The sequence below is a fragment of the Pinus tabuliformis genome, chromosome Q, assembly GCF_031772625.1.
Source record: "Pinus tabuliformis cultivar Carrire ecotype Pingquan chromosome Q, CPIR1, whole genome shotgun sequence".
NCBI lineage: Eukaryota > Viridiplantae > Streptophyta > Pinopsida > Pinales > Pinaceae > Pinus > Pinus tabuliformis.
The window spans coordinates 1,048,976,562-1,048,994,459 of record NC_142296.1 but is presented as its reverse complement, the minus strand read 5'-3'; the positions used below and the strand labels follow the sequence as shown (position 1 = coordinate 1,048,994,459).

The following is a 17,898-nucleotide window of genomic DNA, read 5'->3' as shown; positions in this document are numbered from 1 at the left end:
GCTTCATGCAACGTTGATATGTGTGATTGTTGCATGTTCAGAATTTTTTTTCCTGTGATTGAATAAATTCAGATCTGATTTATTTATTAAGAGAAACATAGGATGATAGGACAACAGTCACCTAGGGCTTAAAAGTTGGCATGGTCCTTGTTGACTGAGTAATTGGGCAGGGATAAACTAGTTTGCACTTTTTCATTCATGCCGCATATAATAACTCTTGTGAACTGATTATAATGTACGCTATTGAAAGGGGAAGCTGCTGCTGGTCTGAATAATCCAAAACCAGTGAGAGATGAGCAGAGGAAGAGGGAAAGACAAATAGGGAGAGTGATATTGGGAATGAAAGTGCTTGAACAAGGGAGATACAGGACTTGCTCATAAAATGCTGAATTGCATTAATTTTGAAAATTCAGCTTATTCATTACTAAACTTTAAATGGAGAAAGAATCCTTCAGTATATTTGATACGTTACATAACTGCTCATTATTTCATATCTAGAAGGACAATGATAACTCCTAAATTGAGTCACAGATCTCATTGGTCACTACTAAAGAATAAATACTATGAAGCAAGATAATATCTATTAAAAAATGTCACTACAAGGTGAAAATACTTATGCTAGTACTTTACAAAATATGATGATAACTAGTAATTTCTAACCAAAGTTTTGAATCTTGACTAGCTTATAGCCTTATAGTATTCTTCTTTGTGAATGGCTATGCTGCAAAGCGTGCATTTCTGTGTGTTGGGCTGGTTAATCTATGTTCTTTTTATTCCATGTTTTCTTTTCGCACTTCTGATACTGCAGTCTTTTTTCTGTGGACACAGTCGAGACAATTCAGTTATGGCTGTCTCACTATCAACAAATGCTATCAAGCTTTACTCTCCAGTGACTGGCCAGTATTTAGGAGATTTTATTGGACATGAGGGTACTATAAGTGAAATTTCATTTTCAGATTCCAACACCCCACATCTCTTACATTCTTCCTCTGTTGACGGTACAGTCAGGGCATGGGATGCAAGGAACCACCAGCAGGTCAGTTAAAGAGTTTATGGATGCCACTAATATTCCTTCCTGCACTGTACTGGTGTGAAATATGAATTGCTTATTTATTACATATATTTATTATTTATAAACTGTATGATTGTTAATTTTGGCACACAATAAGACATCAGTTTGGTTCTCAAAAATGATCTGAATGCATTTTCCAGGACACTGCTATATATATTCTAAACCTGCAACATTGAGTGCAGAAAGGTTTCTTCTACGATTGGATCTCCTATATTTCGTAGAAGCTAGTGGGATGGTTTCTTAGGATTTTTTTTAATCGAAAGGAAAAAATCCGTAATTTTCATTCATTGAGGAAATGATAAAAATTTACATTTTGCATATACACACATATCGTGTATTTGTGCTGTTCAGGATAGTTTCTTAGATAATATGCAGAACAGTGAAATTTGTTGCTAATGGAAACAATAGCAAAACGTTCAGAATATACCCGGATTCAGAAGCTGCAGTTAAAGTGCCTCAGATTGGTGAAGTGCTTCTAGATGAAAGGTAACTAACTTAAATATGACGATGCAATGATGATGTCTCTCAAGACAAATTGCTATAGTAGAGCTGGAAGGGTAGCATTAAATCAAAGAGAACTATGCCTGACATTATTGTAATAATCAAGAGTAAAATTTTGAAGGACATTACTGATTTTTGTGCGTAATCGCTGTTACCCACCAAAACATGGTAACTCAGGAGAATTTTTTTCTCCTCTTTGGACAGCCAGCCAGCCAGCAGCCCTATATGATTGGCACATAATATATTGCCAGGATCCTCCACTTCTCGCTTCAGTCATCTTTCAGAGATCTCCCATCTGACATTCCTTCTTGAAGGAAGGTGGGTCATCCATCGCAGGTACTCTTAACCATTTTTGCAATCATGTGGTTTCACTCAATGTTATGGGCATATTAATATGGATCAAGGGGAAAACTAGATTATTGACTGATCTCAACTACATTCTCGATCCCTCTCTTCACCTTGGAGGTTAGTCTTTGACCCTAGTCAAGTGGGACCTCCTTTGAGGCTTCAGAGTTTTAGGAAGGGCACTATTGGAGAAGCACCAATTGAAGTAACATGTCTAGGGTAATCCATACTTACCCCATTCCATCTTTCCCTTTCTCCATCCCCTTCTTTGGGCTGGTGGTCATTGGTCATTGGATTGGCACCTTTTCATCTTCATCCTTAAGTCTGGGATTGGAAAACTTAGCCTTGGAGGTTAATGCAGCGAAAAGAAAGGTAAAAGCATAATAAAGACACAATGAAAGAAAAAGATTAAATGCAAAAGATGACTGGGCATTTATTTAGCGCACGGGAAAAACCCCAGCATGAGCTCTATCTCCATCATTAGTCATCACCCAGTTCCTCAAGCATGTAATGCTTCACCTAAATAAATGAACTCTTGTATGTCCTATTACCCACCAAAATGGGTAGCGGTAACCCCATAGGAGAAAACTTTTCTCATACATTTGACAACCAACTAGTCATCCAAGATTCCAAACCAAAAACAACCCCTAACAACCACCATTAGTTGATGATATGCCACATATCTTTGACACTTGCATCAACCATTTGCTTCTCACCCATCCAAGATTAGCACTTGGAAGAAGGTGGGCTTCCACTCAAAAGGTACTTTGATCATTTTGCAATCGGGTGCTTATGCTTGTGTGTTTTTAGGCATTTGGTATGGATTTTGGGGTAATCCGGACGATTGACAGACTTTGATTGTGATCTTGTTCCCTCACCTTACTTGGGGGGTTAATCTTTGATCCTAGTCTAGTGGGACCTCCCTTAAGGCCCTTTGGGTATAAGATATGAGGGACACTACTTGGGAAGCCTTGATAAAGATAACATAGTTCCATCATCCCATATATCATACTTAACACCTTCCATGTTACATTACAAGCCCATATATCACCTCCATTCTTTGGGTTCAACTTGTCATGGGTTCTTTGGGATTTGACACTCACATGTCCACATACTTGGGTACGGTCTGGAAACTATTCCCTGGGAGGTTGAGGCAACTAAAAGAAACAAAAGGAGCATATCCTGGTCATAATAAAACTAAAGAAAGAAAAATCAAAATGCAAAATATGGCTAGAGACATAAAGATTAGCGTGTGGGCAAGAGCCTAGCATGATCTCTACCTCACTCATAGGGCTATCACCTGGTTTTTGATTGCATATTGCTCCATCACATCAAAGGAAGGAACCCTTGCATGTCAAACTCTGATGAGCGATAAATTGACTCATCTTAAAGGGGTAATACAACTGCTACATCATTCAAAGCAAGCTCTAACCCTTGAGCTATAAGAAATAATACAAAGATAGATTAAGGAGAAGTAAAAGGCGCACAAGAGGGGTGGAAAAACAAAGGGCGAGTTGGTAATCATTCTTCCATGAATGCTCCCTCCTCATATCTATACACTCAGGACGTGGACACACCCATCAACTGGTCCCTTTGGCCATGGCACTTGGCCATGAAGTCTTATTTCCTCCTTTATCATCATTATTCACCACCTATCAATTGAAGGGTGGACTAGTGAAATGTTGCTTCCCCTTAGGGGCTGGAAACACCTAATAGGTTTCAATAAAAGATTCAAAGGAAAAATCATGCAAACCTCATTGCATCAAGAGGCACTTTACAACCGAGTATGGGGGTAGATGTCAAGCGTAAATGTTTAACATTTAACATTTAACAAATTTAATCTAATGTCAATGTCAACCATAATTACAAGTCGATATAGAGGTCAATGTGTAGGCATAAATATCAAACATTTAACATTTATATGTCGACTAAATTAAGAAATAATAAAAGGTTAAACAAAATATAGAGCCAAGTATGGTGGAGATGTTGTAGTGTAAATATTTAAATCTTGGCTCAATTAATAATAAAAAGTTAAAAGTAATAAAAATAATAAATATCAATTTGTTATATTATAATTTTGTTTTGTAGGTCAACTTAGCTCCTCCAACTCAAGTTAGAAATTATGCTCTAGGAAAAATTGCATAAATAATTATAAGTTACATTGGTCAATGCTAAATTAATAATGGTTGATAGACAAATCATCCTATAGTCTTGCTTTGGCAGTAACTAATAAATTGAGATGTGAAGTGGATAAGTAAATTGCTTGCTCAATCTTGCATAAATTTTGGTGGGTAGTAAAAGTCTACACCAGTGTTGCGGGGGAGCGCCCCCCCCCCCCCTCGCTCCCGCTCCCGATCCGCGCTCCGGGCGGGAGTGACTCGGGAGCGGGTCGGGAGCGCGCTCCCGAAAGGGAGCGATTTCGGGAGTGCGCTCCCTAAAAAAAATTTCGCTCCCTGCCTTTTCGGGAGCGTTTTGCCTTTTTTGCATTTTTTTTTTTGTAGTAATGTTCGAAATGCAATTTTTTTTGAAAGAAACAAATAGTTTTTGAGTGGGGCAACTTAATGATCAAGTCTAGGCCCTAGTATTGATATGCTATTCATGGTAATGTTAAATTCTTAAAGTAAAAGTGACATTTTCTTTAATTTTCATTTTCATCCTTTTACTTAAATTTTTAACATTACCATGAAATGACTCAGGATGTTTGAGAGTGGTTTCGTCCTCATTGGATTTCATATGGAGAAAGTAGAATTTTAGATTTCATTCAAAATCCAGCAGACTTATCAGTTTTTCAGGATTTCAGGATTGGGGGATTGCAATGTTTCCATTGAATTTTGTCATGTATTAGGGTATGGAACTCATATTTAATCAAGAGTACCAATCCCTCTATGTACCTTGATGTTAGTGACATTGGTTGTCGAACTCCTCTATCATGACCCTTCTAAAAATGTACGCATCACTCAAACAAAATCTTGACTTGACATGCTATGCTTTTTCTATCTTATGTTAATGCTTAGAGGGTGATATTAATGACAAAGATCCCTATACAGATACAAAGGTAATGACAAAGATACCTCTGGATATTAATGCTTGGAGGGTGATATTAATGACAAAGATCCTGATTTTGTAACAAGACTAAAAAATTAGACATTTCTCGTGGTGGCAAGAGGCCCAAGCATAAGAAATAGATAATAGATTTACTTCTCTTTTCTAGTTTCTAGTAGCTTTTATAGCTATTGACTCTTTCATATTTATTATGATATTTTTTTAAACAATATATGACAATTTAAGTTTGAAGTTGGCAATTATAACTCATTAGTAATGAATTATGAATATGATGCTTCATGAAAGTTGAAAGTTGTTTCATTTCATTTCATTTTATAACATTTCATTTCATGTTAGATATTATTTGTTGTAATGGTTACACTTAGCTTACAAGTACAACTTTGGTGATCAATGATGATAAATGTTATATATTGAATTTTGAAAGCTTGAAACTTTAAGATTGATGAATCATGAGACTCAATATGTTGTATGTTACTATGTTACTAACTTGCGGACGTGGTTGATGAAGATTATAACTTCTAGATGATTGTTGTTATATGGTTCAATCTATGCTTTTTTATGTTTTTTATATCTAATTCATCATTCTACATGTTTTTGTTGACATATATGTATCAAAAATTAAAAAATATAAAAAATATATATATTTTTAAAAAATCGCTCCGGGATTCGCTCCCAAACCGGGAGCTTCTGAAAATGGTCGCTCCCGCTCCCGCTTCCGCTCCCGCTTCCGCTCCCGCTCCCCGCTTCCGCTCCCGCTCCCAAGTAACATTGGTCTACACTTTTAACATTTTACTTCTACATAAGTGTTAAAGAAAACATAAATAATGGTGGGAAGTAACTCCTATAAGTATATTTTTTACATCTTATTCCTATCCATTTTTTATGCAAAGACTTGCTTAAATTATGGTGGGAAGTAATTGATGGTAGATATGTTATTTACTTGAGTATAAGTTATTTTCAAGTATTTTATTTTTGGATGGTTTTCTTGCAAAGCTTAAGAATAAAAAATCACTACACAAATATCTAAAAATCATGCATGAATATTGCAACCATATCCATAAATTATGACATAAAATATGTAACCAATTATCCACATGGCATTATATTGTGCAAATGCTGCAATAAGGCCTTCAAGTTATGGTCCAATCAAATGTTTGAAAATGATTATTTTTAATAATATTGAAAAATAAATATTTATTTTTCAAAGTTAAACATTATAATTTACATTGGTCAATGCTAAACTAATAGTGATCAACAAACAAATCGATTGTTAGAGTCTTTCCTTGGCAGAGACTAATAATGATTCCATAACCATATTTAAATTTAATTAATAAGCACATAAAAACTTAATACTTACAATAAACTTACAATATAACAAGTTTCTTAACCATGGATATCCACCCCCACTTTACCATGGATATTATTAACTTGTAAATAGGTTTTGTTACAATATCATGGGCCAATACCATGGCTTATCAATACCATATGCTGAAAAACCATAACTCATTTCACAATAAAAAATTAAAATGTAAAATATATTAGACATTACATATAGCATTGATTACATAGTGTAAAAATTCTCCATCATATGGTATGTTCTATGCTTAGCAATTTTACTTCAATTTCTTTATTAACCCAATATCAATACCCAGTTTACCAATCACATCAACATGATAGTAAAATGCAGATAGAACATAAACAATAACATTGGAAGACAAACCAACACAAGAGGACACAATATATGGCACCAGCCAGGGACAAACCCCAATGAGGGGAAACCCTTGATCAATTCTTCTTATAATTCTTCAAAAGTTCAGCAGAGAGAGAATACAATTTACAATACTCACTTGTCAAAATTGATCAGTCAAAACAACAAAAACTGAAAGCCCTAACCAGAAAGTCAACGCTGGTCAACATGGTTGAAATTGACCTCCAAAACAACTCGGTCAACCTTGATCAAATCGCCTTCCAACAAGATAATGCAGCCCAAAACAGTCCGAAAATAACCAGTCAAATCTGGTCAACAAAAGTCAACACATCAACCTGAATTAGGGCAGTCAATGCTGGTCAACGCAAGGGTCAAACTACCTTGGTTTTTGTGCCCAAAATAGCAGTCTGCCTAAACAGAAGTCTCCCTCACAAAACCAAAGTCAAATAGGGTCAATGCTGGTCAAAGTCAGCCTCCTGAAATTTCGGTCAAATTTGGTCAACGCAGCAGCTAGAAAAAGACAGTGTTCCTTTCGCATGTGTGGAGAGAGAGAAGCCCAGAAATATGTACCCAATCAAGATGAGAGAGAGAAAGATGAATGAGATGAGATGCCAAAATGAGGAGGAGGGACCTTGTATTTATATGCAATGTTGAAGGCTGGAGGAGGCTAATTTGATGGCTGGCCGACCTTGACAATTTTTCCATAATCAAAATAAATTCATAACTTCATTTGTGAATGTCAGAATGGGATGATATTTAGATCAATCCTACACCTCTCGGAAAGAGGAATCCAAGAAAAATATCAACTGCCTCATAAGAGTTGTCCAAAGTGATGTTTGGCCCTAGTTGCTAAATCTAACACTCCCTCTCAACTATGGAGAACATCACCTGCCAAACTGTCTGGGAATCTGTACCATCCCTGTCATTGCACTGCTCTATTGAACCATGAAGAAAGAAGAAATGATCGAGAATGTATCATACCATTCTCCACTGATCCGAAGTTAGTCTCCAACAACAAAGAGTGTGTCATACCACTCTTATCTTAACTAACCCGTAGTCAGTTTCCATTAATCCCAGATCAATATCAACATCCTAGCATAGGGAGTATGGTAGTACATGATGCATCCATCGGTAGTACTATGGTCCCTATCCTCATTTCCCTACTCATTGGCCAGATGAGAGGTACTTCCCATGAGTCCCTGACTGTATGGGTAGGATGTGCCGATAGGAGAAGGTGAACCATTCATACCCGAAGTCAGTCTCCAACAACAAAGAGTGTGTCATACCACTCTTATCTTAACTGACCCGTAGTCAGTTTCCATTAATCCCAGATCAATATCAACATCATACCATAGGGAGTACAGTAGTACACGATGCATCCATCGGTAGTACTATGGTCCCTATCCTCATTTCCATACTCATTGGCCAGATGAGAGGTACTTCCCATGAATTCCTGACTGCATGGGTAGGATGTGCCGATAGGAGAAGGTGAACCATTCATCTTGCTCATATGCCATAGGGGAGGGTGAACCACTCAGCCTATGCATATGCCACCATGGGGTATCACAGGGGAAGGTGAACCATTCACCCTGTACACAATGCACCACTAGGGGAGCGTGAGTCACCATATGGTCGCTCATCGCTCCAAGAAGTACCCCAAGCCCCCCGAAGCTCCCAGAGCTCAACATCCATCTCATACGAGACCCTCATAAGAGGGTCTCTCCATGACTCCAAGTCATTCACGAAAGGTTAAGAATTTGACCTTCCCGAGGGGCTTCATAAGAATATCGACGACATGGTCATCGGTCCCAATATGATGGAGCCTTATTGCTCCCCATTGTACCATATCCCAGATAAAGTGGTACTTGATATCAATATGCTTGGAGCGATCATGAAACACGAGATTCTAAGAAAGACGAATCCCACTCTAGTTGTCACAGAAGATAACGGTGGTATCCAACACATGTCCAAACAACTCACTAAAGAGCTTCCTCAACCAAACAACTTCACAAGAGGCCAAACTAACAACAATGTATTTAGCCTCAGCGGTGCACAAGGCGACCAACTTCTGCTTCTTGCTTATCCATGATATCAAAGCAGAACGTAGAGAGAAGCAACATCCATATGTGCTTTTACGATCCAACACACTACTAGCCCAGTCTGCATCAAAGTAACCATGGAGCCTCATTCCCGGTAGTGTATCTCAGTCCATAAGTGATTGTGCCCCGAAAATATCTCAAGAGATTCTTGGCAGCAATCCAATGTATATGATGAAGCTCGACCATAAATTGACTCAATGTGTTCACTGCAAAACATATGTCCAGACGGGAGTTCAACAAGAACATCAGGGCCCCAATGAGTTGATGATACTCAAAAGGATTTCCCAAATCGGGCCCAGCAACACTTCCGTATAACTTCTTGAAGTTAAGTTCCATTGGAGTAGTCATGGACTGGCAGTCCACCATCCCAAATCTTTCAAGTATCTTCACAATATATTTTCTTTGAGAAAGGAAAATTTCAATTTGCTTTTGCCAGATCTCCAGCCCTAGGAAGTAATGCATCAATCCTAGGTCCTTCATCTCGAATTCAGAAGCCAACTCCCTCTTACATTGATGAATAAGAGGGTCTGCACCTGTCAGAAAGAGATCGTCCACATAGAGTACCAAGATGAGAGGTCTATCATTCTCAACCTTAAAGTAAAGGTTCGGATCAACTTCACTTCTTGTAAATCCCAACTTCATTAGATAGCTATCAATCCTCTCATACCAAGCTCGAGGTGCTTGCTTCCATCCATAGAGGGCTTTCTTCAACCTGCATACATGTGTCTGACGATCTTGAACTTCGAACCCCTCAGGTTGTTCTACATAGACTTCCTCCTTAAGTGAACCATGCAAGAAGGCAGTCTTGACATCCATCTGGTGTAGATTCCATCCTTGCGAGGCAACGAGGGCTAGAATCGAACGGATGGTGGTGTAGTGAGCAACGAGTGCAAATATCTCATCATAATCTACACGTTCCTTTTAACAGAGGCCTCGAGCAACAAATCTGGCCTTGAACTTTTCAGCACTTCCATCAGCTCTGTGCTTGATCTTGTAGAGCCATTTCGAGGTGACAATGGATTTGTCCTTGGGTCTAGGGACCACATCCCATACATCATTCTTCATAATTGACTCATACTCTTCGTTCATTGCATCCTTCCAAACTTGTTGCTTTGAAACTTCTTCGAATATGCAAGGCTCAGATTGAACAATCGTGCTCATTGCAGTTAAGTACCCTTGTTACCTATTTGGCTTCTTGCTTTCACGAAATGTCTTCTTTGGTGCAACATGTTTCTTGGCATCTTCGAGAGTCTCCCTAAGCCATGAGGGTCTCCTTTTTGAGGAGGAGGGCTCATGAGGGGGTGGATCAATGGGATCCATTGGTCCTTCAGCATCGGGCAGCTGATCCTGCAGTTCTCTCCGCTTTCCTGAATCAACCTCTTTGTCCTTCCTTGGAAGAGGAAGATTACTAATCTTCCCAAGGGCAACATCTTCATTGTTAGCATATTCCGACACATAGGAAATAGTTAAGTATAACTTGGTCTAGTGTAGAGTTAGGTAAAGAGTGTTTCTTTACTATGTACTTTTGTAACTTACAATCCAACGATCACGATATGTTCTAGACATGAAGTGATCTGACAGTTCATTCTCTCCTCGGTATTACCGACACTTGATCCATGGCTTAACACTCGATTGGTCCATGATCTCTATTTAAAGAGCATGGAGGGTCATTTGTAAGGTGACCGTTCATGAGAGAAGCTTATGTAAATTTTCTTTCTTTTACATTAATAAATTGTCTGAAGTGGCCGCGTTGGCTCAAGCCGTGGGCTGTTTCCCTCTTTGAGGGTTTTAACCACGTCAAGAATACTGGTGTATTGATCTGTGATTTGTTTGTGAGTGGTGTCCTTTGGTGTTCTATCTGAGGAACTTACCATGTAAATTCTTACATGGTATCAGAGCTATTTGAGGGCCGCATCTGTTGGTGATCCAAATCCGAAGCTGGTACAACTGCATCCGACTGTCGTTTTCTAAATCTACTGTTTTTGACTGCTTTCGGGCCGAGAGGACTGCTCTATTGTGTTAGAAGCATTTGTTCTAGTGAGGAACCCTTTTCGTTTCACGCGAAAAGGTTTCCGGTAGCCCTAGCTACGTCATTTTTAAGATCTAGAGGTATACAATCTTTATTTGCAGTTTTAGTTATTCATCTCTCTGTTTATTTCGGTTTATTTAGCTCTCTGTTTTTTATTACCGAATCTATACTTTTCATTTCTGCGTATGCTCTTTGCCTCGTGACTCTGTGTGATCTAGGCAAATCAGAAATAGAAAGGAAAGATTTTTCTCATGCTCATGCTCTTTTCCGCTGCGCCTTAGTGTGATCTCGGAAAATCAGAAACATTGAGGAAAATATTTAGTTTCCGGCGAAATCTAACTTCAAGCCGCAAGGTTTGGTTTTTTTTGCATGTCCGTTTTGGGTTGTGTGGTTTTTTGTTTTGTAGGCAAAAAGGTCTTTCTCAAGTAAGCACGCACTCCAAAGCTTCAGTGACTTAAAAAAAGCCCCCCCTTCCTCTTTTCCAAAAATTACTAACCTTTTAAACTAGCTCACTTGGTCCAAAGTTACTTTATGAGAATAGAGGTCTTGGATTCAAGTCTTTCTTTTTGTTGAGTTACTTTTTCAAAAAACACATGTAACTTATGTTTTAAAGTTACTCTATGTAAAAGGGTTCTCACCCATTATTTAAAGTGAGTCATTCATAATTCTAAAGTCTCTTTATCTTTTATTTAAGTTACAATTTAGTGAGTAGCTCATAAAGTAGCATTGTAAAAGTGACTTTCACTTATTTATAAAAGTGGGTCACATAATTTTTTTTTTTAAAGTGAACTAATTAGATTAAGTTTGGAAAGAGGGGGGATTTAAAAAAAAATATAACATTATCATTCACTTCTGCACATTCACGTACTTCATTGGCATCTTCAACAACTTTTCTTCAAAAAGCCATAACTTCTTCATCCAGAAGCCGTTTTCAGAGCCGTTTTTTTTTAATTAGCCTAATTTTTCAAGATCTTTCCATTGGAACACTTAGTTTCAACATCTACAGCTTCAGTTTCTGTTAAAATGGAAAGTCCATGCCAAGTTATTCTTGACAGCACCAACTACTTCCAATGGGTGTCCTACATGGAGGATTTACTTAGAAGTAAAGGTCTTTATAGAATAGCCTCAGGCCAAGAGTCTAAACCTAAAGATGAAGATAAGGCAGTCAAATGGGAAAATAAGCAAGATCAAGCACGTGGGTTGATAGGGATGTCTATTTCTCCAGACCTTAGATTCCATATCGCAGAACTTGATACCCCTGATGAAGCAATGAAACAACTCAATAAAGTTTTTGGAATTAAAAATGAAATTAGAGCCCATCAACTCGAAAATGAGTTGCTTATGTTGGACCCCAATAATTTTTCTTCCATTGAAGATTTTTTGTCCAAGTTCAAGACTCTTAGACTTCTCTTAGAAGGTGTTAAGGTTAAGAAAGAAGATGATAGCCTTATCTATTCCATTCTTACTAAGTTAGGACTAGCCTACTCTGTGTTTGTTTCCACCTTCCATTCTACTAGAGAAGCCTTTATTTCTCAAGGACAAGCCTACAAGTCCCCCTCTTTTGATGCCTTTTGTGATTCTTTAATAAGAGAACAAGAAAAACTCTTACATCTTGGTTTTCTTAATCTTGGAAACTCTTTTAAGAAAGCCTTAGCCACCTAGCAGCAACCAAGTTCAAAGAATCCTAAGAAGAAACATCTTAAAAAGAATGGTCCTAAACCAAGCAAGGGTCCTAAGTACTTTCAGTCTCAAAATGAAAAATCAATTCAACAAAATGATAAGGCAAATAAAACAAAGGGAAGAAGACTGATATACATTGAAACTTTTGTAATCGAGATGGCCACTTAGAATCCAAATGCTTTAAGAAGATGGAAACCTTGGAAGCAATAATGAATAAGCATAACATCCATTTGGAGCACTCTTCAACTTCAACTTCATCTTCAGGAATAACACTTTCTGCATGTGGTTGTCAAGCATCTCGGTCTGGCTATGCACTAAATGTATCTTCTTCTCATTCTCATGAGTGGCTCATTGATTCTGAAGCTTCTTATCACATGGCCAAAAACGAAGCCATGTTTTCTTCTTTAAATGATTGTAACACCAAAATATATATGTTGGTGATGATAGATCTCTTAGTGTTATAGGGACTGGAACTATTCATCTAGACAATGGTTAATTTAATGATGTATTATGTGTTCCAACCTTATCCTGCAACCTTCTATCTATATATTAGATAACTCATTCAGGTGAAGGTAAAATCGTTCAATTTTCATCTCATGATGTTGTAATTAAGAACCTAAGATATCCTAGACAGATTTTAGTTATTGGCATTGCTGATGATTCTACATAGTTGTATAAGTTTAACAACTTTGGGTCATCAACTCTTCCCTCGGCATTTGTTGCTCATAATGATGAAGTGAGCAAACTTTGGCATGAGCGAATTGGTCACTTAAACTATCGCTCCCTTCAAAATCTATGTAAAGAAAATATGGTGACAGGTCTTCCTATGGTATCTTATAGAGATGGTGTTTGTTTCGGATGTGTACTCGGAGAACATCATCGGGATAGTTTTGAAAAACGTGCCTCTTGGCATGCCTCGACCCCTTTACAGCTTTTGCATAGTGATTTATGTGGTTCACTTCCAGTTGTTTCATTCTCTGGCTAGAATTATTTCTTAACTTTCATTGATGATTTCTCCAGACGCACTTGGGTATACTTCTTAAAACTCAAAAGTGAAGTATTTAACATGTTCTTGGCCTTTAAGGCCTTTTTTGAGAAACAATCTGGACATCTAATTCTTAAGCTAAGATCTGATAATGGCGGAGAATATGTTAACAACAAATTCATCAACTTTTGCACTGAGCATGGAATTCAAATGCAACATACTCTTCCATATACTCCACAACAAAATGGTGTAGTTGAAAGGAAGAATCACACCTTAAAGGAAATGGCTAATTGTATGCTTCAATATAAAGGGCTTAGTCTTAATTTTTTGGGCAGAAGCAATTAACTGTGCAAATTACATAGTAAATTGCACTCCTACTAAGGTTTTAAAGAATATCACTCTAGAAGAAGCATGGAGCTCAATTAAACCAGATGTAAGTCACTTTCTTGTTTTTGGAAGTGAAGCATCAGCCCATATTCTCGATGAGAAACATAAAACCTTAGAACTTAAGAGTGAAAAATGTATTTTTGTTGGATATTCTGAAGATGTCAAAGAATATAAACTTCTTTCACCTAAATCCAAGAATGTTATCATTAGAAGAGTTGTAAAGTTTGCTGAAAATATATCGGCCTACGAAGCTAGTTTGACTGATGTGTCACCTCTCTCTATGATGATGACAACGATGATGACAATCCTCCCCCACCTTCTTAGGATCCTCCTTCAGCTCCTTAGCTTCCAAAATGGGTCCGTGCTACTCGGGATGCAGTAGGTTCTCTTGTAGCAGATCAACGACGTACATGTTCTCAGTTCGATAGAGCCTCTTCTTTATTGGTTCAAGCTTTAGCGTATTATGATCCTGACACCTTTGCAGAAGCTTCAGGCCATCCAAATTGGGACGCAACGATGAATGAAGAATATCGTTCATTATTGGCAAATGATACATGGGATCTTGTTCCTCTTCCAAAGGGAAGAAAACTTGGTAGATGTAAATGGGTTAACAGAACCAAGTTTGGACCAGATGGAAAAGTTGATAAACATAAAGCTCGTCTTGTTGCTAAGGGCCTTTTACAAGTTGAAGGCATTGACTATATTGAAACCTTCTCCCCTATTGCCAAATTGAACTTTATTCGCCTTGTTCTTTCCCTTGCTGCCTCTTTCAAATGGGAAATCCATTAGATGGATGTTAAATTTGCCTTCTTGCATGGGGACTTGCATGAAGAAATCTATATGGAACAACCTCCTGGCTTTATACAAATAGACTCCAGCCTTGTATGTCGGCTTAAGAAATCCCTTTATGGTCTCAAGCAAGCCCCTCGGGCTTGGTATGCCAAAATGGATAACTTTCTTTTAGATACTGGCTTTTCTAGGTGTCATTCTGACAATATTGTCTACACCAAGAAAGTGGGTAAGTCTCTTATCATTCTTGTTCTTTATGTTGATGATCTTATCCTTACTAGTAGTGATCCCAACCTTATAAACCATGTGAAGTCCAGCCTTAAAAAGCAGCTTGAGATTTAGAGCTTAGCAATGGCAGTTTAGTTCAGTTTTAGTGGAGGGCGAGTGCAACATTGGAGCAGATTCTTGAGGCCAGTTCTATCTCAACTAGTTGTTTCAGCATGTAAAATCCCAGTTTATATATTATAAATAAAGTTGAGATTATTTCTGCTCATTATTGTTATTTGTAGTTTTATGTTACTAAATAATACATGGAAATCTTTTGTTTATGAATGGAAAATTATCTGAAGTATTTTTCAGTTAAAATTTCGAGAAATATCCAAATTTTTGCATTTGGAACATTACATGTTTATAGACTTTCACCAATGGGAGATTTCCCAATAGGAAATAGATCACTTATAATAGGTATTCTAAGTTTGGAGTGTTAAATGATCTTGCTAGGGGGTCTTCTAGAAAGACATAATTTTGGTTCAAGGTTTCACAAGGAAGCAATTCACTTTCTATGAAGATTCCTAGAAATGGAGGTACAAGACCTAGGGTTTGATTGATTTGATGAGTGTTGTAGTAACTCAAGGTCAAGGCAAGTGTAAAATGTTATTCCAATGGATATTAGCTAAGCGAAGGCTCTTGAAACCTTCGAGAAAGTCCTTAAGTTGAGGGAAGAAAACCTAGGGTTTCCCTCTTAGGGCAACACCTAAGGCAAGATAATTTATGGATGAAATTGAAATTGGATGCTCACCAAATTGAAAGGTTTTTTGGCAAACCATACCTAGTTGATGTTTAGGCTCTCCAACCACCAAAATTCTTCCTCCCTAGAAATTTGCACCAAGCCCTAGATTCCTTCTATAGCCTTGAAAATGACCTAATTTAGGAGAGAGAGAATACGGAGAAAAAGTAAGAATGATTGCCAATGTTTTGGACTAGTGCCTTGTCCTTTGGGCATATGGAGTCAAGGATGTGATAGATTAGCTAATGTTGTTCCTAAGGAGGCCAAACTTTGATGCCCTAGCAAAAAATTTCCAACATTTACCCACTAAATGAAATAATGGAGTTTATGCGAGAGCTACTAGGAGCTCACCACTAGGACAATCTTGACATATCATGTATGAGTAATGCATGCAATATTCAATAAAATTAGGGCACAATTTAGCATGAACTAGAATAAATCATTCCATATATTAGATATAGAAAGTAGATCTTTAATAATTAAGAGTACTTACAAGAAAATGGGTAAGAAATCCATCCATTAATCTAAAGAATAACTCCAAAGAATATCCAAAAATCAGCTCCAAACATCAAAGTGCATCCAAGGTCCAATATAGTCCACAAAAGAGCAAGTGTGAGTTCCTCAAGGAGGCCGAAATTCCAAGTGTGATGATGATGAGAGATCAAATGAGATCTCTCTAATATATATGTGCTCTATCATGTCCTATTTTAGCCTACAAGCCCCTCTAATAATAAAATAATGTGCAAGTAATGGCCTAGGTCACAAGCCAACCTAGTAGCTTTTACAAATTTAACTTTATCTCCACAAATGCTAGCGAAAATGCTGGCGTCATGCTTGCGTGGGCATCTAGAGTGTTGACATTGAGGTCTTTTGGTGCGATGACAAATGTGGAAGGCCTCTACAATCAAGATCTAGGGGTTGGCCCCTGTATCTTGGTGCAAATCATCATGTGTTCCCCAAATGTGAGTTTGGGGCACAAAACTGGGATATGGCAAGGGTTCCTTGTCTTCTATGAGATAGGGAAACATTGGCCCAGGACCCAGGTGATGGCCATATGATAGAGGTTGAGCTCCTGCTTAGCTTCTTCCCACGTGCTGATTTGTAAGTCTCGACCATCTTTTGCATTTTGATTTTTCTTTTGTTTTTCTTGCGGCCATCATATGCTTTTTCTTTTCTTTTAGCTGCATCAAACTCCCAGGGTGCATTTTCAGGCCCTACCCAAGGTGTGAGGATGTGTGAGTGCCAAATCCTATTGAAAATGGTTAGTTGACCTGAAGAAGGGAGGTGGAATAGGGGCTCATAATGTAAGATGGAAAGTGGTAAGTATGGAGTAGGGATAGATGGGGCTACGTTATCTCAATCATGGCTTCCCAAGTAGTGTCGCTTCCTAAAGCCACGGGCCATTAGGGGAGGTCCCATTGAACTAAGATAGAAAATTAACCTCCCATTTAAGATGAGGGAACAAGACTATGGCCAGGACCCTTCATTGTTCCAAGTCACCCCATAATCCTTGTCAAAATGCCCAAATTCAAAGAAGCATAAGCACCTGATTGCATAATGAATAAACTACCTTTTGATCACAAGCCCACCTTCCAACATGTGCTCTTGACAAATGGGTGAGGAAACATATGGCTGATGCAGATGGTGGAGATATGAATGACACGTCACATCAGATACAAAGTGGCTCTCAAGGGCTGCTAGCTTCCCCATCTGGAAGAGATGAATAGGAGAAAAGCTTCTCCTAGGGGTCACCTACATTTGGTGGGTAACAAGACCCTAACCTTAATGTGGAGTGGTTTTAGCTATAACCTAATGGGGGTCCCCATGGACAGGTCCAAGGGAGGCTTCCTAACTCCTAAGAGTCTTTTCTTAACGAATGCTATGTCCTGTTTTTCTCTTTTGCCTAATTATTCTTCATATTGTAAAAATCATATCAATCCAATGTTGCAAATATTGGCATTGAGATAAAATCGACAAGGGTCCGGAAAACCAAAAAATCATAAAATTCAAGCAAATGTCGGTAAAAATCGGCAAACATCGGCTAGGCCAAAGAATCACGATTTCATGATTTTTTCGCTATAAAATTGAGATGTTTGCAACACTGTATCAATCGACCTCACAGATACACATACCTGCTTGTATGCATGAGTTAATACCTGCCTGAGTGCTAATATCTTCATCTATAATGAGTTACTCCCTAGTGTTGGTATGTACTTTTCGTATTTAATGATATG

General features: G+C 38.0%; 1 protein-coding gene across 1 annotated transcript in view; it reads left to right on the top strand.

The window, feature by feature from the left end:
* The window catches only part of LOC149223099 (Transducin/WD40 repeat-like superfamily protein), a 279,042-nt gene that overhangs the window by 50,381 nt on the left and 210,763 nt on the right, over positions 1-17,898 (top strand). The window contains exon 2 of the mRNA XM_089385763.1: positions 829-1,036. Coding sequence (XP_089241889.1) covers positions 829-1,036 — 208 coding nt within the window. The remainder of the gene's footprint in view (positions 1-828; positions 1,037-17,898) is intronic.